Source organism: Dermacentor albipictus, chromosome 4, assembly GCF_038994185.2.
Source record: "Dermacentor albipictus isolate Rhodes 1998 colony chromosome 4, USDA_Dalb.pri_finalv2, whole genome shotgun sequence".
Classification (NCBI taxonomy): domain Eukaryota; kingdom Metazoa; phylum Arthropoda; class Arachnida; order Ixodida; family Ixodidae; genus Dermacentor; species Dermacentor albipictus.
The window spans coordinates 92,548,847-92,573,567 of NC_091824.1; the positions used below are offsets into that span (position 1 = coordinate 92,548,847).

Below are 24,721 nucleotides of genomic sequence, written 5' to 3' on the forward strand. Positions count from 1 at the left end.
GAATATGGTGCTGGAGTAATCCTTACTCCCCCATCAACTTCATAGCATTGACCATCATTCCCATGATGGCTGAACCACTGTGTTTGCAGCTCCCATGGACACTAGTGCCAAAGTTTCATCTAGCAATATTTTTTTTAGAAACTCTATGCAAGAAACAATAGAGCGTGAAGAGATCAATAATGCAGTGAATAAAATTCGGGTTGTCACTGCTCCTGAAATTTTTAAATGCAAAAGGCACATGCCAGACTGTCAGAAGCTTGCAATACAATTTCAGAAGATACAAAGGTGGCTAGAATTATTTTATCCTCCATGCTAAACAGAGTAAATGTTCTGAGAATACAGCCAAAAAAGAAAAAGAAAAGCTCAAATGACAATCCATTTATAGACTAGGTGATCCTGCTTGCATTATCAGTGACTATCACACACACACACAAAAAAAACAGGAGATAAAGCAAACCGTGACAGCCCAAAAAGTTTTTTTTTTTTTGCGGAATCATTCCACTTTCTTTCAAAAAAGCAACACTGAATAGATTTTATGGTGTACTTTATTTCTCTGTTCATGGGCCCAACGGGTGACGAAACAGAGAGGATCATGCCACCTGTGTGGCTTGATGATGATGGGGGGCATTTTTAAACACAAAACCAATGGGAGAAGATGTCACTGTCCAAAGGCTTTCTTTTCTCAGTATTACTGCTCTTGCGTTTCCATTTTGTCCTCCTCCTCCTGATCCATTTCCTCATCCTCTTTCTTCTCTGTGAACTTCTCATACACCGTGTTCAGCGGCGTAATCACAACTCCCTCCAACACGGTCGTCTCTGTGTCAACCTCTGCATAGACAGGTGAAGAAAGCACAGCTCGTAAGTACGACAATTACATCATACACTACTCTCATATTCACGGTATTCTCTCCAGATTGGTTTTTATTTAGCGAAAAGGAAGTGGGACATTTTACTAATTTGTGCATTACTGATTCCAAGATTCTCGCCAATACTATCGTCTTTAATATTTTGCAATAGGAAAGGGCAGCAAAATGGGAGGAATGCTACTTGCCACAAAGAATAGCACCCCATCCTCTATAAAGCACGACAGAAATACTGATGTAGAGGACCAAATCCACATTTCACATGACTGGAAAAGTTATCTGTACCCCTTGTTTGCGAGAAGCCTTGAAGTAAACATACAAGGTAAAAGAATGCACCAGCCTGAAATTACTGTTCAGTAGATATGTTGCTGCCATGCTGTAGGGCTTCAAACTTGATTTCCATCTATGGTAGCCATTATATAGACCAATCTACACAAGCCAAGAAACTCAAACAGAAAGGAGACTGGGATTATACATAAATTTTGCCTTTAGGTGCACCCTCATGGCAATGCACCTTTAATTGTTAAGCCATTTGAAGGAATAAGTCTTATATTAAGAATAGCCAGGTTCAACAAGAAATAAGTGCTATGTTCAACACAGAATCGTTGTGATGGTCAACATGCAAAACGAAATTGTTTGGGGAGTTTTGGTATGAGCCAGTAAAACAATACTGTTGCAAGTGGCTATTTGTGCAAGTTGCATGCAATCTTCTCTCTCTCTCGCTCTCTTCGCCCCCCTTTTTCTCAAGGGTTGCAATAGGTGAAACAGGTAGTGTGGCTTATATTTAGAGGACGGTTGTGCCCAATAATATCAGTCCCTGTGCAGAGGTCCCCAGAATTATAAGTTTACTCTAGAAGCCTCTGCTTCAGCTTCCCTCATAGCCGAGATGTCTCATGTTGTAAAAGAGAATAAAATCAATTCATGCAGCCAATCACCTTATAACTGCACAGAAAATTGAATATACATGTCAGTAGGCATTTATTTGGATAACGGACAAGATGTGCGAATTCATTGCTGCAGTACCTGCATCAAACAGGGCTGCATGCATTTATTTTATGCCTCTACCTTTTTTCTTTTCTGTAAATATGACTTGTGGCAAGCCTACTGAATTAAAAATAAAGAGGAAGAAGAAAGAGTAGGCATTTGTCCCGTTAGTACACTATGTGATGAGACTGTGCCATGGACGCTCACACTCTTGACAACGAAAAAGATCACAAACAAAGAAGTAATGTAAAAAAACATACTTTTTGGTCCGCCGATTCCCAGGATGCTTTTGTACCCTCCATGGGAAAGGATGCGCAGTAGGTTCTGGGCAGTCAGACAGACTAAATCCTAAAGCAGGGAGAAATAAATCAATGTTTGCCTGCCATTAAAGAAGGATTAATCAACCCTACACATTCCATATGCAAATACAAAGTTACATGCAACGATGAGCTATGGCATTCTACACTTGCACTAAGTTGTCAGTTACACTTTTTCTATCAATCAGGGAATCAACCATCAAGCTACACACATGCATTCAGAAAAATGCACATGTACATACGACAGTTGGCCGAACACAAAGAGGCAAACTATGCTGTAAATCTATTTCTCAATTTTTCTTAACATCTCTGATCAGAAAATAATAATAATAAGTTCTTTGTGAGGCGCATCTTGCTCAGTCAATTGAGGCAGCGGACATGCTCAAAGCTAATTTTATGTCATGTTAGCAAAATAGGAGTGCATTAAATTTTGCACACTGACTACCCAAGCAATGTGTGAAGACGCATTGCATTTAGCTATGGAAGATGCGCAGCCAGGAGGAACCACCCTTTCGAACTGTACCAATCAATAGGCTACCAGAAATGTGAACTGGGGTTCGCATCCAATTGTGCCTCATAGACGAGTGCACAGGGTCAGTCTGTTTCACAAAATGCAAGTGAAATAAAGCTAGCCTCAAGCATACAGAGAATGCTATTTGAACATGTATGAAAAGCGATCAACCTTTCCATATCAAAATATTTCTGCATGTTAGCAGAAATCAAAAGCTCTGAAATTAATATTCACAGCATATTATGATGTATGTACTACATTTACTTAAAAGCCCATAAAGATGACATTAATGAACTCTCAGATGTTATAGAGGTTACTATTAGGCCAGAATGTGGTACTCAATGTATACAACTTGACGAAGTTCTGTCCTATAGCATTTTCACCCTGTTAGCTGGCACACCCCCAATCAGACAAACTTGTCAACAACTTTGTCCACAAAATATTCTTCATTGCTAGCACCTGATGACTCAAAACACCATCAGACATGAGCAGCTCCCCGTATTCCCTCTTAGAGCTGAATCTGCACTTTCGAGATATGCCTATCGTCCATGTGAAGCACCTGGGAGGCAGCCCTACCAACACCAATTGCCCCTTTGTTGCCCCAAAGTTGAGCCTACCCGGGTGGTGTTCTCAAGTGATTATTTTTTGGCAACACCCACTTTCTTCAAGAGATTTTACCTGACTAGCACCAGATATGTCGGCATCTGTGAGTGACAGTGTTCCTGGCACTGTGCCAAGAACATGGTCGCCAATAGCTGCTGACACGTCTAATACTATTCACAGAAATCTCGCAAAAGTGGAAGTATGCATGGAAGTGCTCGCCTGAGAACACCATGCATGTGCACTCTCTTTTGTTGCACCCACTGATGCACCAGCGAGCCGGCACTGGAGATGTACAATGGAGTGTTCAATGTACCTGCCAAGTACAATATTATATATATATATATATATATATATATATATATATATATATATATATATATATATATATATATATATATATATATATATATATATATATATATATATATATATATATATATATTTATTATTATTACTATATATATTTGTATTTAATGCTGTGCAAGCTCATTCTTAGCTCGCCCAAAAGTAGACCTTTAAAACACACACACACACACACCACTTATATGGCACGCGGAAATAACTGCATCCAACAGCACTCAAATCTTTGTAAAAACAGTCTCCATTTGAAGATGCACAAATCATTCATGTCATATCTCCGGCCAGCGGCTCTGTTCCACACCTCTCCAGCGACGCTTATAATTTACAGCTTCTGCTGCGTTATAAACGACTGCCATTGAGTGCAGCTAATCGCAATCCAAGTTCTAATTGACTAGCACCCATGTGCACTATTCGCTAACTACTAAAAAAGCCAACATACAAAGTGGTTACTCGAAAATAGGAGGACAATGCCAAGCATGGGCAACCATAAAAGAGGGAAAAGGGAAATCAAAATACTCTGGGCTGGAGCTCCCTGAGAAGATAACGAAACTTCAATTGGAGAACTCAGGGTTCGTACAGGTCTCACAGACAAATATTCAATAATAATGAAGTACTAAGGGGTGTAAAACTTTTCGAATTATCACACGACCAGTAGAAAATAAATTTCACAGAAGAAAAAATAATTTAGTTGAAATTGAGAGTCTGCTACCAAAGATACGGTTTCGTGCCGTGTCAATATGTTTACATAGATGGTAGGAAATAAAGCCTAAAAAGTTTTTGTGTTCACTTCATTGGCAGCTGATAGTGTCACCTGCAGAGGGATGGCACTATAAGCAGTCTGGGCTCACGGAGCCTTTACACCTGCTGCCGACTGCCTCCAAGATAACACACAGATTGTGCAGGAAAAATAAAAATAAGATAATAATAATAATGAAACGAGCCGCTGCACCAGTTTTTGTGCTGCGCACTCGATGTGGCAAAGTTTAGCCACACCACTGCTCTCATGCGCCTTTCTTCTGTCTCCCTTCCACTTCTTTGAAACAGCGAGTCCAACAGTGCCAACAGGGAAGGGGTGGAATGGAGACAGGGGACAGGCACGCGAGAGTGTGACTGTGACGAAGGCAAGTGTGACAAAGGAATGTGTATGCCACGCAGGTAGGTACGACTGATCGCATTCTTTCTTATTTTTTCTGTATCACCGTTTCTAAACTAGCAAGTTTGCTGGGCCCACGCTGATCCACCATAGAAAGATCACAAAATCGATCTTATACCCATCACACTGGACATTCTAATGTCATCAGATTATAAAGACATTTGATGCAACGAATGCCATTCGACCCATGGTGGTGCTACACAGGAAAAATTAATTCGCTCATGATATCAATGGAGATCATTGCAAGAAAAATTGGTGAGAAAAGTAGAACAAGCATGGTGTAGAATGTCTGAAAAGTCCATCTATTTACTTTAATATAAATATGGGGCATCGTGCTCTACCGAAATAACACATATATAAAACTTCCGATTCCAGAATCTCTGGCCACTATAATCTAAAACAAGGCTTAGCCAACTTAGTAGCCATAGTTGATAGATTGCAGATGAACAATATGACTGACATTGCAGTGTTGAACGACGATGCGCAGTTGCAGTAGGTGAAGCGGTTAGTTGATGTGTGCTTTACTTTGCGAGCAACGCATACTAATCAGCAAGAGACTCGATCATCAAATAGATGCAGATGCCATTTGAGATGCCAAAAAACACATGCACAGAGGCGCCCAATTGTTTACAGTATGGCCTACTAGCAAAGCGACGGCCGCCACATGCCACTGAGGAGGAGAGTAAACACATTTTGTGACAGCCTGCCGTACAGCTTTTCTCTAGTTAAAATGATATTCCTCAAAGCAAGCAAAATTAATTGCCTTTTTACACGAGTGGTTCTGAAATTACGAACACTCAATGTCATATTTTGCCTTGATTTTGAGGTGGAGAGTATACATTCGCTTCAAATGCAAAGTCGAATAAGTTTCATTCAATTGCAGAAGTCACTCGATTCTAATGCCATTAAATATCGCTGTGTAGCAGCCGAATAATGTCATTTAAGGCTAATACCACTCGATTCGAATGACATTAAAACATCCAGCATGACAGGGGTATTAGACTATATTACTCAAGAAATTTAAGGGTTCTCAAGGAAAAAAAGAATTACAATATTGTCAAGGATTTCAAGGGGCTGCGCCCACTGAGAACTTGCCCGCACACTGTGAAGTAGGGCTTTACGGCTGCCATGAAGCCACACTTCAAGGCGAAATTTGCATATAACCCGCATCCCAACTTTACATTTAAAGATCTTTAACTTCTGGAGCAGGTTATATGCACAAAAATACAGTGACTGCAACATTTTTTTCTTCTACATTGCAAGAAAGAGGGGCTGGTGTGTGCAATAGGCAGATGTCAAAAAAAATAATAATAATAATAATAAAGAAAGAACGAAAGTAAAAAACACACACACACATTCTACAGGCCTTCAATGCAGAGCTAAGCTTTACTCAATGGCCAAGTAGCAATTAGGAGTTTTAATTGGGCACTGTACATAATCCTGCCAAACTGCTTTCATTAGTGCGAGCCTCCGTCTCTCTGCACGAGCCTTTTTGTGGCAAAGCGAAAACAAGTTTCGGCAAGCTCCCACAACTTCGCAGCACTACATGGGTATTGCAATTAAAAGAGTTATCAGCAATCAGTTGCACCATCATTAAAACATGCATGCCCGATTACCTGCTGCTCGAGGCTCATGACTGTGTGTGCCCGGAAAGTACCTCCTCCTTCACAAGGGTCTGGAATGCCAGCAGAACCGGGCAGGAACAAACCCGCAGCCAGCAGCTGCAAGACTCGCCTACGCAGGCGAAATATGGCACAGTAAACAAACCAAATCAATGCACACTTTTCACTGAGGCTCTACTGGGCCACCTCAGCAAAGCAGGTAAGTGCTTTCTCGCACGGGTGTGAAAAGCACTACAAAAAAATCGCAGCAAACACGGAAACACGGCAAGCTTTCTTTAAAGGCGGCAGAGAGGGAAAGGGAAAGCCTGCACTAAAAGCTTATGGCTAGAGAATTACAATTTGAAGTGACAATGTGCATGAGAGCATACATGGAAAGGGGACAAGCAGTCTTACGAGAAATCTTTAATGGAATGACAAAATATACAATTCACGTATGTTACCGTATAATTGAAGAAGGAAAAATGAAGACGTGTGGAAACCACACCATTTATCCCAGCCGACGATACAATAGTTGCCAATGTTTTAAATTTCGACAAAATGATCTGTAAATCTCTACATGTTTACCAGTGTAGCTGCTGCATAAGCCAGCCATCCTTATCCTCATATAAAAAGAGATTGAATATAAACAACACTTGACTTAATGAACAAGGATATAATGAATTAGACATCACAAAAGCTAAAGTATTTCCTCATCGATGGCCACATGTCATGAATACATATGCTTATAATGAGCATGAGAAATAATGAGGGTATTTTCAAGACAGATGCAACTGTTATACAGTATGTACAACCTTAACTCAAGTTTCATGGGACTGTAAAAAAGAAAAAAAAAGAGAAAGAAACCCAATTAACACAATGTCGAATTATCGATGGTTTCAAGAAAACAATAACAAAATCCTTACTATGTTAACACAGCAACCTTTTGTTTATTGAAAGAATTTGTGCAGAAGCTGCAATTCTTGTCATCTCATGACTGATTAGGGATTGCAGTGGCGAGAGCCCCGTTACTTTTTGTCGAAATTTTGCGGCTAGCGTCGGCTGCATCCTTGTAACCGAACGAATGAGCACAGCGAAGGATGAAAGAGCGAATGCAGAGGCCGGATGAAAGACAGCGATAGCGAAGAGAGCGTGACAAGGAAAGTGGAGGGGGAGGGTATGGCACAATCATGAGAAGAAAATTGTAGTGCTGCGCAAGACATGGCTTTGTGGCGACGATGGCTACAAGATGGTGCCAGAGTAGCATGCGTAGTCTGTTCACCGATGACACCACCATTACCGTATATGGAAACAAAGCATTGCATGAGCAGAGGTCTGTGTCTGTCAGTTCGCACCAGCCAATATACTGCAAAACGAAAACACATATACAGCTGCACTCCAATTTTGCATTAGGGAGTATTGTAATTGCTGGTTAATTTTTTCACCAGTGAGCTGGTCTCTAACATGTTATCCATCACGATGCAGCTGGCACTCTTAATCCTCGACAGCTTCCATAGCATTTGTGACATTGGGCACAGCCATCACACCGAGTCAAAACGAACGCGATCATGGATGGCAACCACGCAGTTGAAGTGGTTTTGGTGGTTCCATGTGTCTTGTGGTGGCACATGGCCGACGCATGCATCGAGTCAAAACAAAACTACTGTTTGCCACAACCACTGCGGACGAAACTGCAGCCGCTAACCAGGCGATCATACACAGCGACCATGCAGTTCTGAAGGCACACGGCTGACGCACTGTTACACGCTGTGGTAGACGCAAGAGTAAAGGCTATAAAGCCGCAAATAGGCACACGGTGTTTCAGCGTTTAGGTACGATTTTTGCTGATGACTATGGCAAAGCAGACTCCGCTGCATTGCTTCAGTTGCCCCTTTTGTGTCGCACATTTGCAGCACTCCATGCTCGCTGAGCTACGAGAGTTGTCCAAATTAACCAGTGTGCGACCAAATATGTCCAAATTAGAGTGATTCCGCATACATCTGCATAGGCAGCATATTTGACTAAAAGAACAAAAAACAAAATAGCAAGGTAGAGGGAAGAACGAACAAGAATGTGTTTACCTGAAAGCAATATTAATTGGCAGAGGCTGTCGGCTTGGGTGAACCATGATGGCGTAATGGGCCTGAAAATTAAGCAATATTTTTAGATGTTTGACTGATGTGCTCAACTACATCGGCCGTACAGACAGCGCTCTATTTCGAAAGCAGCTGTTCAAGAAAAACACTCCTGCATGCGTCAAAATGTTTGAGTGTCATGAAATGCACAAGGTGTCAGTGTCAAAAAGAAAGGAAACAAAAGCAGTGTCCTCAGTGAGAAGCAAAGACCTAGCTGGCCGCAGAAACATCTTCACGGATTGCCATTTTAGATAACTGGTCCCAACAATTCTGTAGCTGGTTCTGCCCTTTACACTTTACAGTACAGAATTCTGTACTGTGGCATTGGAGTGGAAGTTACAGCTGGTGTCAATCAGTGAAGAGCACTATCCCCGCCCTGCACATCCCTCCCCATCAGGGTGCCACATGCTCAGTTCCGAGCACAGCCTCAAATGCCTGAGCATGGCCTCATAGCGTTTACTCCAGTGCTTCACTATGTTGAGGGAGAGACTAAATAAGCAAACACTGAGCCCAAATACGTACACAACTGGAGAGTCCAGCCAGTTATGCAAAACAGCTGAAATGAGCTAGCAAACTTTCGAACAAGTTTTTTCATGAAAACAAGTCAAAGTGATTATGTGTACTCTTGCATGGCTGTCTAGTGGTGCATGTTACACAGAAAATAGAAGGTTTGATGCAAACAAAGTCGGGCAGTTATGTGCATTTCCTTTTTTTTTTCCCCGTGTAACACGCGATTCCTGACAACTATGAATGTGCACCAACTGGCCCCGTTTCTCGCATTGCTGCATTACCGTATTTACTTGCATAATGATCGCACCCCTGAATTTTGTAGTCGAAATCCCATTTTTTTTTTCTTTCCCATGTAATGATCACACCCAGAACTTGCCGCAGCGATATGTTGTGTGCCAAGCCTAGCTAATGATGACCGTGCTTGCCATTCGTTGAATGCTGTCGAATGCTACGCGAACGACTCTTCAAGACATACCAAACGGTCTGCACACACCAAACATTCTTAAGCAGATGCCCCATTTCATTCCTTTCGTCACTTTCCGCACTTCCATGAAAGGGAGGAAAAAAAAGAGAAAAGCCTACAACCAAACTTGCCTTGGCTTTATTATTTGTAGGCTTTATAATGGTTGTGGTCAACAACAAGAACAAAAAAGGCGCCTTTCAATTTCTCTCGTCTGCACTCATGGGCACACAACAAATCGCAAGCGGTAATGATGGTAGCCATGTTTACACTGATACGTTAGAAGTGAACCCTATTGATAAGCCGGCGTTTCTAATGCAGCTAAGATATCAGCCCACCCTTAGCGGAAATGTGCCGTATTAGGATAGAAGTGAAGACAAATGCTGCAGTTTCCACAGCATGGCCGCCATGTGTTTCTGTCACTGGCAGCTAAGCGCGCCCATCTCTGTTTCTGTCCCCTCAAAGTTGACATGGCTACGTTTTATTGGAGCAAAATTGCAGATATTAACGATATTATTCATTACTGATATGGGAGGAGCAGTTTCAATGCACATAATGTACTCACGAGAAGGGGAAAAAAAAAAAAAAAACCCGCGTTCGGCTTGCTTCGCCAGCTGCCATTTTTGTTTTGGTGTCCCACATACAGCGGCAGCCGCCCGTTTGTTGGGCTGTCATCCCGCAGCAAATGAGGGATGAAAAAAAATTTTTCTTTCTTTTCGAGAAAAATTTAATCAGCATCACGTGATTGCACTCCTGAATTTGCATCAACTTTTTTTGACAAAAAGATGCTATCATTATGCGAGTAAATAAGGTATGTGCGCGCTCACTAACTGCTCTGACGCAATGACAGAGGCTGCATGTGGCCAATGATTGCCAACAATCTGGCACAGCAACAAACAAGAGACACCGAAAGAAGCAATGAAACATGCGCAGTGTCATTTCTTTACATTTCCCACGCATGTCATGCTGCTAGATTGTCAGTGATGGAAAATCAGCTCGCCCACCATTCCCTCCTTCTAAGGCCAATGATCACTTTCAAGACAGGTGCATGACCCCTACCAGAAGGTCAATAATCCACGGTGTGAGTGGCTGGAAGCCCTCAAAGCGGTTCCGCAGGTCCCGCAAGATGCGGATCAGCACCTTGATGCTCGAGTGGTGGGCATTCTCTTCAAACCAGCGCGAGTGCCGGATCGCAGTCAGGTGGTTCTGTTGGAGCTTCTGCTTCACTGGACGGGCAAGGAACCACAACAAGCACATTGTTACAAGGCAGAAACAAAGCAACAGGCATCACAGGACATACACAAATGAACGATTTACTCAACTTTCCCAAATTTTATTCAGATTACATATGCAAAGCAAGTTTGAATAGTCATATTTTCAAATTCATTCTTTCTTGGCCTACATTAGTTTTCCTTCTCGCGCATCTCACTGAGCGTCGTGGTGTTGTGGAAGATGTGAACATAGAATGTTAACCAAATTCAGTGAATGCAGTTCAAATTACACTGTCGCTCTCAACTTGGGGAAGTATTACCCAAGGAGTTCAGAAAGCAATTCCAGCATGGCAGTTACATGCGTCAATTGCCCTCAGTCTATTAGGTTCCTGCAGTTAATCACGGATACTCTCTCAAGTCTCTCATACCATTTTTTTCTCCGGTATTCAGTACTATTACAGAATCAAACCTTCATGCACAAAAAATGTTTTATAAAGAGATATTTATAATGTATCACTGCTTTTTAGACTTGTAAACCAGCTTGAATAAAAGGCACATTCCCTTATTTGAACTGAAGTTCAACAGCACATGCGATGTTGTTCCATTCATTCAGCTCTCAGTATTCGGTTAGGCATAATATAAGTGGAAGAGTGTTTTGAACGATACAAAGCATAAGTGCTACTATGAACACCATTCCAATACCCCTAACTACAAATTTAAATTTGATACACTAATAAATATTAAATTCTAGAAACAAAACAAGAGCACCATAAACTGTCGGTTTCTTTAGCAACAATATTTGTTGCAATCACCACCATACATCAAATGTATGATCGCAGAACTAGTTTCGAAATACTGCATCTAAAAGAAAACGAAAATATACTCACAATGCAGTTCAGGGTCCAACTTGTTCAGGTTTTGAAGAATGGTGCTAATTAAAACTTTTGCTGTGGCACCATCAGGAAGCTTGAGATCGAAGCCAGCTTCTGTCATTTGATGTGTTAATTCTGAAGGAAAGAAAACAACAAAGCTGCTGTACAACATGGAAATGTTACATCGGGCACAAGGATTTCATGAGTGAGGGAACTTCCTGAACTTATTTTAGACTATATGGGCTACAGTAACTGTAGGAAAAAGACAGGCTAAATGAAAACATGCATACTGGAAACAAATTTTTTGTTTGCTTCATTGTATCCGATAATTCGTTATATTGATGTTGGAATAGTTTCCTGCTCTTTAATGTGAGCTTGTATGTAATCTGCACAAATTATGCTGAATTGTACATTTCGTTTGCAGTATGCATGTTTTCATTTAACCTGTCTTTTGGTTGCCAGAATTGGTTGGCCACGCATTATTTCAATGGGCTACCTACGGCTATAATGAAACCGAAAGTACAAGATTCACTAAATATTGAAACCAGTGAAGCAAATGTTGCTCATTCACAGTTAAACGGATGTTATTCTCGGTATTCTTGGTCAACAATTTTTTGGGACACAAATGCTTTTGGATGGCTCAGCACAGAACATGTTGGTGTCTACAAGCAACAGCATTCCTGGTACAGTGCTAAGATAGCATCCTTGACACTGTGCGAGAAGTGCTGAGTCACCTGAAATCTTGAGAGAATGATCATATATATAGCCAGCCAATGCGCACACCTATCATGTATGCTGCACAAAGTGGTGCTCGTAGTGGCCGCATTGCCGTCATTCACTACTGGACGCATCTAGCAAGCCATAGCTCCAGCCGTGGCTGGACTGGAGCATGTGTCTGACCAAATACACACTCTACACAGGCCGTGCTCCAGCATGCAGCATGCTGCGATTACATCTTTTCTCAAACGAGGGAGCGTTCACATGTCATGCTATGTGGTGCTCTTCGCACGAAATTCACCGACACGAGTTTGGCTGGGCTCCAACATGACTGGCATGCTGCCAACCCAGCCGTTATCACTGGGATCGGCAGCACGGCACACTAAGTGGCCAATCTTGGCAATAATGGTGCTGCAGCGGCTTGCCAGTCATGTCAAACAGCATGCTTAGAGCAGTTCCAAGAAGATGCTGTCATCCGCCTACACCGGCGGTGGCAGCAACGAGAAATGCTGCTAAAATTATTTTATCTCCGAAAGTGAACAATTGAATAATGCCCTCAATGGGCGTCTGAGCAAGATCTCAGATTTCATAATTCACTTATTGAGAAAAATAAATACTATGTTTTTATTGTTACTTTGCTTAGAAAATTTTTTCATTCAAACCAAAACCATAATGAACTGTTACGAACTTTTTTTTTTCTCATTCTGGAGCAGAACGGGACGGAACTTTTTAAAGTGGACGAAACTAAAGCCAGAACGAAAAACACTTTATTGTAACACCCTAGCTGTACTAGTACTCAAGTGGAACCTGAACTGTGACAAGCCGTCTATCGACGGTCTAGAACTCAGGAGGACAGTACAAGTTATTGCCTGCAGATCTTAGTGCATTTCATTTCCTCGCAGACATTGCAGGCCTAAATTATTATTTGGTTTTGAAAACATATGTGCACTTGAAAGAGAAGAAATCGAAAGCAAGCAAGAGGCTGGCCAATGCCACCAAAACAGGTACAATGCCCCCTCCTCTTCAGGGAGGAGGGGGATAGCAATATTGAAATTGAAGATAGGAAGACGAGAAGGAAAGCGGAAAGAAAGAACAATGACAAAGGATGGTGTATGACAGCAGGAACAGAAGGAAAAAATATTACTGCAGGTTACACTAATTCAATAACAAAAACTAAGAAAAGAAAAAAAAAAGTATGAGGTGATGACAAAGCACAAAGACTAAAGTAAAATGAGTAAGAATGCAGTACAGCAGCAGAAACTAAATCACCACAGGTCACACTAACTCAAGAGCCCCCGAGAAAAAAAATAAAAAATTGTGAGGTCTCATCACTCACTGCCACATAAGCGGGGAAAAAAATTAAAAAAAGTAAATGAATAATAATAATAAAAAAACGCACTGCAAGTGGGAAGTCAAGAAAGACTTTTAGATAAGAGAGTACACAATGAGCTTGATTGTGTCAAGGCCTGAGTATTAAAGATGACTGGAAACAACTTCTTACTTAAGCTGGGGTCCGTAGCTTTCACCTCTTCCTGGACTTTGTTTGCCAAAGCTTGGACTGCTTCACCTGCGAAATCCACAAGCACACAAGCAAGAAATTAGACGCCAAATGTTGGATGCACACTTGGGTTTAGGAAAAGTGGCTGTTGCTACGTTGAAAGCACAGACATCCAAGTACAGTGGCCTGTCACAGCTGTGCAGGGCTGACACTGCCACACTATCAGTGGTTTGTGACACCGCATAATCACATCAAATTTTGTGTGACATAACTTATGGCCTTATTCCTACCTGAAGCTGTGCATTATATGGCGTGTTGTAACAGGTATATATTACAAGACAATGCGCTTTAATATTATGGCACGCATCAGAAACTCGGGCTTTGTACCACAATAACAGAAGAGAGATAAAAAAATGTTACATAATATGTTTCAGTTGCTCAAAGCACGAGTGCTACCAAAACCCAACTGCAACTTGCCTTGCCAGCAAAAACCCTTTAAAAAATTATTTTTTAAATAATTATAATTAAAAAAATAAGTAAATTGCCGTGTAAAAGCAGCATGTGGGCTATGAGAGATGCCCTAGCGGATTTATTTCAACCACCCACGATTATTTAATCTGCCCCCCAAAGCACAGCACACAATAGTTTTCTTAATCTGCCCCGATGAGAATGCGGCTGCCGCTTCCAGGAATTGAATCTGCAGGTTTAAAAAAAGGCGGACACCTTAGATAGGACAGTGAAACAGACACACAAAAGTCTGTTTCCCTGTCTCATTCAAGATGCGTGTTTTTGCTTAGACCAGTAACATGTTCTATTAAGAAATTGGATCCATGGCCATGTGCTCAGCAGCAGAACGCCACAGCTGCTGTAGCACAACGATGGGCCTCCTTTCGGCCTTAGGATAGAAACTCCCTTCCTGCCACTCAGTTTCTAAGCAAGTGTGGATGTGACAGGTGGCCAGTTAGATATCCTACAGCTGGCCGAAGTCGTGTGCTTTGTCGATGGCTCCGTTCTTTATAACAAAAATTGTACCTGTGCCCAAATGATGCACAACCTGGTAAAAATGCCTGCTCAGCAATGAGTCAGTGCATAACAGGTAGAAGCCAATGCTGACAAAAAGTACCTGTTGGAAGTGTCTTCAGAATGACGACGATGTCTGCGACATTGTTGCCTATCATCATGGTGCCCTTCTTGAAGGAGCCCACTTGGCGAACTTCTTCGATTTGCTGGAAAATATATAAACGGCTGTGGAAGTCACCTCACGAATGACAAGCAACAATGCTTCCAAAAAACGCCTGAGCATGTAATTTATTTGTTCGCTATACTGTTATTCTCCCTGCAGGGGTCACACAAGTGGACACAGTATAAATTACACAAACATACAATGACAGTTAAGAAAAAGAAATGCAGAGTAAATGATGTGACATGCAGATACCACAAACTACCTAGGTAACGTGTCATAACTACCAGCATTGCCATTCTATGAACACAGATATTACCTGCTGCCGACTGTGGATGGGCACATGCACAGTTCAGGAGAAGCAGTACTGCTAACAGTATACTGAAATATACACTAACTATACCAATTATGTTGCTGCATTTTCTTTTAGATCATTCCAGGATGTAGCAATTCTGAGTTACTACACTCGTATCAGTCTGAAAGCGTTCAGCTTACATGGCTAAAATATATCAAGCGCTTCTTTTTTAGACTTTACAGAATTCCTAAATATTGTCTGCAGTGGAAATAGCACAATTATAATTCTTGAACTGGATTGCTTGAAGATGTGAGCATTGCTTTCACAATGTCCAACTGATTAATAACAAAATTTATACTAACGAGGTTTCTTTAAACGAATTGCCTTATGGCACTTATTGCATCTTATTAATTGTAGCCAGTGAGTTTGTGCGAAATCTGTTTGGAATGAATTCGGAGGACTGCACTGATTTCAAGATATGAGCTGTCAAACTTGCAGTAATGTATACTGCAGTTCCACTTAAAAAAAGAATAGGAAAAAAAAAAGTTTTATGCATTAAGGCAGCAAAACAACTGGCACGCCAGTGTATTTTGTCACACACTTCGGGAATGAACGAGGAGGAGGACAATTGAGGTGAATATCTTGAAAGTGGTAAAAACTTGCACAGACGCTAAGCACACACAGGACGTAGAAAAATAACACAAACACATTTTTAGCGCTCTCATAATGATGCATTGCCAACTAGCCCACCTATCCAACCTCTTGAGAGTGGTGTCGCCCTGAGCATTAATTCCAATTTCGATTTTTTGTACAAGTAATACCAATCTCTCTGATTAATCCGGCTCAAAAACTAGATTAGTGCCATCTGCCACAGGCAAATTCTTAAAATTCTTTACAGCAAAATAAGTGTTTATTAATTCACTCTGAAGACCCAAATGGGCAATACAAAGCAGAGAGGGGCTACAAGACAAAGCAAATAAGCCGTTAGTTGGATAAACACAGATCTAAAGGACGGCACGACAACAAATTCAAAATAAATAGAATCCCTAGTAGGAACAACACGATGAGAAAGATGGCTTTTTGGATACAGTACTGCAGTTCAGCAAGTATAATATAGAACAGTCATACTTCAATTCCCTTCTACAAAAAGAAGCAAATTAACAGTCCAGCGATTTTTCTCAAGCACACTAGACTTCAAGGAAAAGGACCTACTGCACTGCTAGCACCCACAAGAAGCTACACAAAAGTTGCAAGTTGAAAGCCATCTTGACTGGTCACACTTATGTCCTGTTTGCAAGATGACAATCGAAACTTACACACGCATCAAGAGTTTTTGGAGAAACTATCAGCGTGTCCAGCACGGATTGAATCTTGTTCATGAGATTCAGAATTGAGGTTTGCTCTGCAGATGTTGGAGTCAGGTCCTGGTTTTTCTTCAGAAGGGCCTGCAAGAGAAATGCATGTAAAGGCTCAGTTATGGTGCATAAACGTGATGTGAATGTGACCCGCAAGGAGGGAGGTGCTCTACCTGAGTTAAGGCATTATCATCAGCTGCGGGTTTTACCCTCTGAAACTGCTGCTCACACTGCAAGAGAGGAAAGTAGATCAGAGAACGTCTTTTTAAAAGAATGGCACATACACAGTGACATTAAAAGGACACACAACACAAACAACATGCCAGGCTAGGCCCTTTTGGTGTCTTCTGGATGTAAAAAGAATATGATATCAACAGTTGCAGATAAAAACCCAAATTTTCCTCTTTCAGCCACAGTCTACTGGAAATTGCTGGAAATTAGGGCAATATTGAGGTACCAACTACCTTCCTAATTACTGCCCTGCAATATAAGTTCTAATTACACTGAGGAAGCCACTAAGCATTTTTAGGCTATTGAGGAAGAAATACAAGGTCTTATTGTTTGCACGCTCAGTTCCACTGCTGCAAAAATGAAGGAAAGGTTGTGCATGTGTTGCTTCTTCACGAACGTGTCCCCAAAGATATAATGTCAAGGCCACCCGCAAGCAGCAAAGGACATAAACATCTTTTGCATCACATAGTCTAGTCGACTGAAACCCTAAGTTTGCAGTAAACTAGTAAGTATTTGTCTTATTGTCCAGCAGTCTTCAATACAGTGGCAACCGTGGATTAAGGCAAGAACCGTCCACACTTGTGGTACTAATATCACAGAAAGCTTCAGCCTTTGATGCTCTTTTTAATGTGGCCAAAGTATTTGACATTGTGCACTTAGAACTGAAAGCACAAGGAAGCGCTGCGGTGACTTTTGCATGTCAGCTGCTTACCACGTAGAAGTCAAAGGGCAGGTGTGGAACAAACACCTTTGGCTTAAACATCCCTCCTGGGCGACCAGCTCGGCCCCTTCCTCTCATTCCGCCTCTCATTTTGATGAACCTGGGACATGAAAGCACAAGTACCACACTCAACAACATTAACTAGTATTCCAGAACAGACCATAGCTCAGATTAGGCATGACGTCGTGCCGACGTCTTTCTTACGACGTCTGCCGGGTGCAACACACCACGCCTACTTTTGTCCAAAATATAGTAATAAAGTTACAAAAAAAAATATTGGAGTAAAACTTCGCTTAGACTGTGATCAGGCATTCCGTTAAAAGTTTGGCTTGCTCTGTACATATACCACGGTTTTGAGATACAATGATCGGACCCGGTAAGCCACAAGGGTCATCAAGCGAAAGTGCGCGATAGTCCGACGACTTCCGCGCGTGCATGTTTCTAATCTCGCTATGCCCGGAACGATAAAACCAGGCACGAAAGCTTCCGCACGCGCAAGTCCTCAATGTCTATGCGCGTGCATTTAGCCTTCTAAGAGGCTAAATCATTTAAAAGCAACGCCGAGCTACGCAACTTCAGCGCTTTAACATAAGATATATAATCCCCACTACTCGCACGAGCGCTTATGAGCGAATGAGAAATCACGCATCACTCCATCGTACTGCCACCGCCATCGCCGGCCGGCGAGCCGTTTAGGCATAGGCGCGAACGCCGCCTCTGAATGAGAATTGATCATAAACAGCTTTTTAGCTGACTACACTAACCACGACTTTAACTTCATTTAATCTAAACCAACATTAGCACAATGTGTACTAACCTTGTTGTAACGGAGCCGCCGACGACTACAAAAGACTGACGCCGCACGCACAAACCCTCAATGAAGATGTCTTCTAAGGATCGGCTTCTGGATTGCTTGCGTTAAAGAATGCAAAAAACAACTGTGTAATAATAAAACTGTAAGTTTTTATTTAATAATAAACCAAAATTAAGTTTGCGTGTTACAAAAATTAGTGATCGCATGGAAACAATAAATTAGTTTGAGCATTTGCAGCGCTGGTTGTTGTGGCGCGTGTAAGTAAGTAAGTAAGTAAGTGGTCCTGATCCCTTTTGACTCAGGGCAGGCGTTTGTCAACGCCACAGGAGATGTTCAGAGGACAAGAAGGAAAGAAAGAAAGAAGGGAAAGAACATAAAACACAGGTTTGTCACTGTCACTGTCTGCGAGTCCGTCTGGCTGGTCCGGTTTGTTGTGTTCTAGGCATAGAGTTGTTCTAGGCTCCAGTCGCCTCGGATTTCACCTAAGCCACAACAATCCAATCCGCCAGCCATACCGGTTCAAGTCAGTGCGTCCCAGCTGCTACAGTGGCTGTACAGCTGCGTCGCTACCTGGTTGGCCTTCTCTCTTAGGAGCTCTTGTAGCTGAGGTGGTCGGCATCAGCGGCCACTCGCTGTGACTGGGCGGCTCTAGCCGGGCGATGTCTGTCTGGTGATTTCCTTCACCTATTCGGCTCGCCTGCTCAGTCGTTCCCACTGTTCTAGCCGGATCTTCGTAGTCTCGACGCGTGCAGTTCGGTCCTCCTCGGTGAGACCAGTCAGCGCCAGGCTCTCAGCCAGGGGGCACGGCCGGGGAACTGCGGGAAGTCTAGGACATTGTTGTAGCACGTGAAGAAGGGTTTCTTCTGGTGCACCGCACAAGCGGCACGTCGGATCCACGCCGAATAGTTCGTGTCGGCGTTGGTTTGTGAGGAGAGCGCCAGTGCGGGCTTGAAACAGCAGGGCGCTGCCTCTATCTCCTCGGTAGTCTGGTGATGGGCATGGTTCCGGCTTGTGGTGGTAATATAGTGCCAGGCTTTGCTTTTTTGCCACTGTCTTGCGCCAGATCGTTTTTTCAGCCTCATTGATTTCCTTGACGACTGCCTTGCGCCAATCTGCCTCCGTCTTAGTGTCGTGTTGTTTTGAATTTTCGCTGTATTTCGTGTCTAGGGACGTGTATTTCCGAATCCAAGCCGTCTTGATGTTTTTGTATCTTAGGTGTAGGTACATTCTGCGACTGTAATTTGTGTTTGTCATGAATTTGAGTCTGCCGGCATATTGTAATTTGGACCGCGCCTCCCTTGCCTCGTACGAGGACCAGCTCATTTCACCGCTTACTGCTGCGTTTGCAGTGGCTATGCTGCCCCCTAACAGCCAACGGCCTAGTTCTGTTTGGTGGCGCTCCATGCATTTTATGGTTTCACTGGAGTAGGCCAGCACATCGTCTGCGTATGTTGTCGCTGGTACTGCTACTCCCTTCCACAGTGTGCGTCCGACCGTGTATGGGTTATATGAATGCCTGGCCAAGTGCCAGATGCGGCCTTTGAGGCGATTAGATTTTTTTACTAGTGCTTTTTGATGCGGATCCAGAAAGCTTGGTTGGTCACTGAGGGTTATGCCGAGGTATTTGTATTCCGATGTTTTTTTGACGAGGTTCCCTTGGAGGGTGAATTCATTGTTAGTGTTGCTCGTATTTATCCCCATCCACTGTGTTTTCTCTGTGTTAAACCTTAGCTGGTCGGTTCCTGTGACTTGGGAGCAGATGTCGAGCTGGTGTTGGAGGTCAGCTGCTGATTCTGCTAGCAGCACAATATCGTCCGCGAATGCCAGACATGAAATTTTGGTGTATTCTTCCTGTTTGTCGGTTGTTATCGTGGACAGGCGGAGGCCTGGTCCTTCATTGTCTAATGTTTGGAGTAGTCGTGTGATGTATATGTTGAATAATGTTGGGGACAACGGGCATCCTTGTTTTAGTCCTATCTTTTGCTCGATTTTCTTCGACCTTAGTTCTTGTAGTGTGTACTCTGCTGTGCAATTCGTGTATAAGTTCTTGAGCAGGTCTATGCTTTTACTATCTAGTCCAATGTTCAGTAGTTTTTGCCAAAGCCTCGAGTGGGGCACACCGTCATAGGCCCTTTCCATATCGAGGAAAGCCAGATATAGTGTTGATTTTTCCTTATGTTTCATCTCCATAGCCTGGGTGAGAGTGAATATATGATCACTTGTCCTGCGGTTTAGTCTGAAGCCGTTTTGAGACTCTGTGAATATGCTATTCGATTCACAGAACTTTTGTAGTCTTCTGTTGAGGATTGCGCTGAACAGCTTTTGTACGTTACTCAGTATAGATATCGGGCGATATGAATTTAGTTGTTCAATTGGTTTTCCTTTGCCCTTGTGTACGAGGATCACTTTTGCCTCTTTCCAAGCTGGTGGGATTTGACCCGAATCAAGGATGCTGTTGAAGTAGTCTCGTAGTACCTCTCTTGCTTTTGTCTTTAGTGCTTTTAGGAATTCGTTGGGGATATCATCAGGGCCTACTGCTTTTTGGTTTTTAAGGTGGCTGATGCTTCGTTTCAGTTCTGTTATGGATATCGGGCTCAGTAGGCTATGTTCTTTTTTTCCTCTCTTCATCTTATCAGTTGCTGTGTTTAATGGCTGTGGTGTGTGATCTTGTGGATTGTCTTGGAGTGTTTTGAAGTGCGATGTCAGGTGTATTTCCATCTCTTCTTGTGTTTTCAAGTCAAGTCCAGACGCAGTGTGTAGAGCAGTTGTTTTCATTGTGATCTCTTTTGGTTGGAGAGAGTCAATATACATCCAGAACCTTTGACTGTAATGTTTTCGTTCCTTTATTATGTGGCTTTCTTGTTGTTTAAAGGTGGTGTCGACTTTTTTGGCTACTAAGTGTTTAACCTTTTGTTTCTGGTTTAAGTAGGCTTGCCATGCATTGGCTTTCTCAGTGGTTTCCTTTTCATTTGTATGGCGGTGTAGTCTGGATAGTCTTTTCCGTTTTGATATCTCTTCTTTAACTTCCTTGTCAAACCAGGGTGTTGGTCGCGTTCGGGTCGTCCCTTTTGTCTTGCCAATAGTTTTATCTGCCACTTTTACACATTCTTCTATGAACTCTTCATAGGTCTGGGTGTTTTCTATTTTTTCTTCTAGTTGTGATGCGAACGCTTCCAATTTGTCTTTGTCTCTCATCTTCCAGTGTCTTGCTGTGTGTGTTGTCTTTTTGTTTTTCGTGCGAGGTGCAAGGGTACCTAGAAGTATTTTAATTTTATTGTGGTCGCTACCACAGCTGTCTGTTTTGTCTTCGTCAATGTGCATTGATATTATTTGAATGTGTTGTGCGGTGGAGTATTTGTTGTATAGCACATAGTCAATGGCTGATTTTTGAGAGTGTCGTGTCCACGTGTAGGTGCCTCGGCAGGTAGGGTCTAGGTTTGCTATGGACAGGTGGCATTCTTCCACTAGTTTGCGGAAGCCCATTGCATCCTTTTCTTTGCCTTCAAGCTCCATTATATGGCAGTTGAAGTCTCCCAGGAGGATAACAGGGTGCCCACTGTATTTTTGTTGGATATCCTTTGTGATGCATTCATATATTTTTCTATTCCATTCGTCTTCTTCAGATGTTGTAGCCATGTATAACACACATAGATATACACTGCGTTTCTCTATTTCTAGTTTTATCCACATGTGTTCTTGACACGAATTTTGGTCCTCTCCAGTGATTTTCTGGGTGGCTTGTGCAAGGAATCCGACTCCTCCTCCACGTTTGGTACCCCTTTTTCTGTTTTGGCCATACCATTCTAGACCGTTGTGTTTATAGGGCTCCTCGTCATCTCGAAGGTGTGTTTCAGTCAGCGCATATAAATCAATTTTCTGTTGGCTGATTTGACGTTGGACTTCTTCCCATTTCGGTCTGCTGCCACCTTGCATGTTTAGTAGGCAGATGGATAGGTTCTTTTGTTTGTCTCCTGGTTTTATTTTGTGTTTTCTTTTTGGGTGTAGTGGGTGTTGTTTGGATTTTGTTGTGGGTTTCTGATTCTACGTGCTGTCCTGGCTAGCTCGATCCTCTTCTGTATGTTTTACAGGCGACTTCGTGTTCAGCCAACCGTCGTTGTCTTCATCTTGAGTGGTCTGTTGGCTGTATTCTGTTCTGTTGTCTTTTTTTATCTGTGAGGCTAGTGGCAAGTGTTTTTGTTTGGCTTTAATGAGGCACTTTACCAGTGGCGTCTTGTTTGGCCTAACTGGCCAAGTGCCGTTGTCATGGCTTTCAATAGTGTCCTCACTGCCCTCTGGCCTGTATCGTTGGGGTGTCGGCGGTTTTGTGATGTGGTTGTGTGTTCCCGGGAGTTGTTTCCTAAAAAAGGAGTTATTTTTGGGGCTAGTAGGGAGCTCACACGGTCTCCTGCTGCTTCAGTATAGTGTATGTCGTTGAAGCTGCCTTCGTTGAGGTCATCCCGTGTTGCAATAAATTCTACACTGCGACCGAGTGAGGCACATATGTTGTTGATTTGCTGGTTCCATTTGCAACATGCTGCTTCTGCTTGGTGGCCTCGTGACTTCGGCTCTGGAATGGCACTTATGATGTAGTGGTGTTGGGGTGCCTTTTTGCTCCAGGATGTTAATTTCTCTGTGAGCTGTTCGATGGACTTTTCAGCTCCTGTGTCACTTAGTGCTTCGACAGTACCAACGTGTAATACCAGTTGCAGCCTGGTGTTGGAGGAATCTGCGCGTGCAATTTCTCCTTCAGCTCGAAGGAGTGTTTCGTGTGTAGTTGCTCCCGATTTGGTAGTTATGCGCAGCCTCCGGTCCTTGATTTTCTCGTAAAGGTGTTTTTTGGGTTTTCAAGTGTTTGCCAGTTTGTCGTTGGTGGGATATTTTCTATCTTGCTGAACTTTTCGACCTCGGCTCGAAGCGCTGTCACCTCCTCTGACAGCCGTTCGCGTTGTTCGCGTTCGGCTTTTAGCAACTGTAGTATTTCTTGTCGTTCTGTTTTGCTCTCGATCTCGGATTTCTCCCAATTTGTTCTCAATGTTTCGATTTCAAGGCTGCACTCGGCCCTCACCTTTCTTTCTTGTTGCGCTATTATCGATTGTAGTGTAGAAATCTTCATGCAGAACTTGCACGTGAAGCTCTTACCGTGGGCCTCCTCTATGGTGCAGAATGGGGAGTCCCCCAGGAAGAACCAGCTGTCGCAGCCTCCGCATTGAACCATTGGCTCGTCGTTCGTGGTCATCTTCTTAGACGTGCCGCGGTGTGGCCTGCCCATGTTGCTCCTCGTCCAGTGTCGGCTGGTAGGCGCGCGACCGGCACGCACTTGTTCGTCTCTCTTCCGAGGGCTGTGGATGATCCGCCGTCGACTTGGGGGGGGGTTAGGCCTAACACGCCGTTGGGGCTGTAAGGCCTCGTCGCGGGCACTAATTCGCAATTTGAGGCCCAGTTGTGGGTGAAATAGTCACTCTTGGAGTCCAAACGACAGTCCGGAGTAGCCCTTAGACGCTAGAACTAGCGCTTATTAATCTCGCAACGAGCACGAGCGAGCGGCGACCGGCGAGCGAACGTTTGAAACCCGCGCACTTGGCGAGACGGTTTACGTCTCGCCTGCTAGATGGCGCCACCCATTTAGGTCACATTTAGGACCACAGATGGCACCACACGGCTGCGTTCGTCGTCTGCACAACGGTTTTGGTGTTCGATATCGAAGTATCGCAGTTACGTTTTATCTTTGCGCATTCTGGTGCACTTGGACGGAAGCGAAGCGAGACCGATAATGCGAACTCATCAGTGAGAAAAGCGCGGGAAGAATGAGCGCGCTTGCGTGTAGTTAAGCAGCTGGACATGCATCCTGTTTTGCAGTTTCTGTGTTTGCATTGCCCCCCCCCCCCCCCAACCCTGTTGGTACAACACATTAACAATTCCCAAATTAAATTAGATGTAAGGAGCGTTGGTAAATCAAGGAAGTTAGATGAACGCATATAAGGGAATTCGTGGCGGAAGGACCTATTGCGAGTCTTCAGCGTGCGTGATCTTTTTGCCAACTAACAATGCGTTAAACGGGACCGCACGCTGTGAAGGCGATGCGTGTTCCGCATCCGTAAGCTTCGACCCGATTTCTTGGGATGCGCACTTATTCTTTGTAGTTTGTAGGAGGGCCTATAAAACTCGTATCGCCTAACCGAAATCCAAAAGTACGCAGCTCTCACGCTGTACAAAAACACTATTGCAGCGGATCTCAGTTCCCCTTACATCTTCGTTCTGCTTTCCGGGCTTTTGCGCCTGGTGTTGCCAACCCCTCTAAATTCTGCACATGCCCTTATAAAATGTTTAATTATC

General features: G+C 43.1%; 2 protein-coding genes across 3 annotated transcripts in view; one reads left to right on the plus strand and one right to left on the minus strand.

Moving 5' to 3' along the window:
• Positions 1-527: 527 nt before the first annotated feature.
• On the minus strand, positions 528-23,896 carry LOC135897580 (interleukin enhancer-binding factor 2). 2 transcript variants are annotated; one of them, XM_065426247.2, is made up of 12 exons: positions 23,528-23,896; positions 17,566-17,674; positions 16,796-16,852; positions 16,584-16,712; positions 14,916-15,018; positions 13,796-13,861; positions 11,593-11,712; positions 10,554-10,720; positions 8,471-8,532; positions 6,408-6,525; positions 2,108-2,195; positions 528-828 (listed from the first exon to the last, which is right to left on the minus strand). In XM_065426247.2, exons 1-12 carry the CDS (start codon positions 23,593-23,595, stop codon positions 689-691), a joined length of 1,227 nt encoding a protein of 408 aa, XP_065282319.1. In that variant the 5' UTR covers positions 23,596-23,896; the 3' UTR covers positions 528-688. The 2 variants fall into 2 exon arrangements, with proteins under 2 accessions (XP_065282319.1, XP_065282320.1); XM_065426248.1 differs by lacking the exon at positions 23,528-23,896 and adding an exon at positions 18,392-18,545.
• Positions 18,727-24,721, plus strand: part of LOC135897579 (protogenin-like) — a 358,787-nt gene continuing 352,792 nt past the window's right edge. Inside the window, exon 1 of the mRNA XM_070537250.1 lies at positions 18,727-18,772. The gene's annotated coding sequence lies outside the window, so the exon portion shown is untranslated. The remainder of the gene's footprint in view (positions 18,773-24,721) is intronic.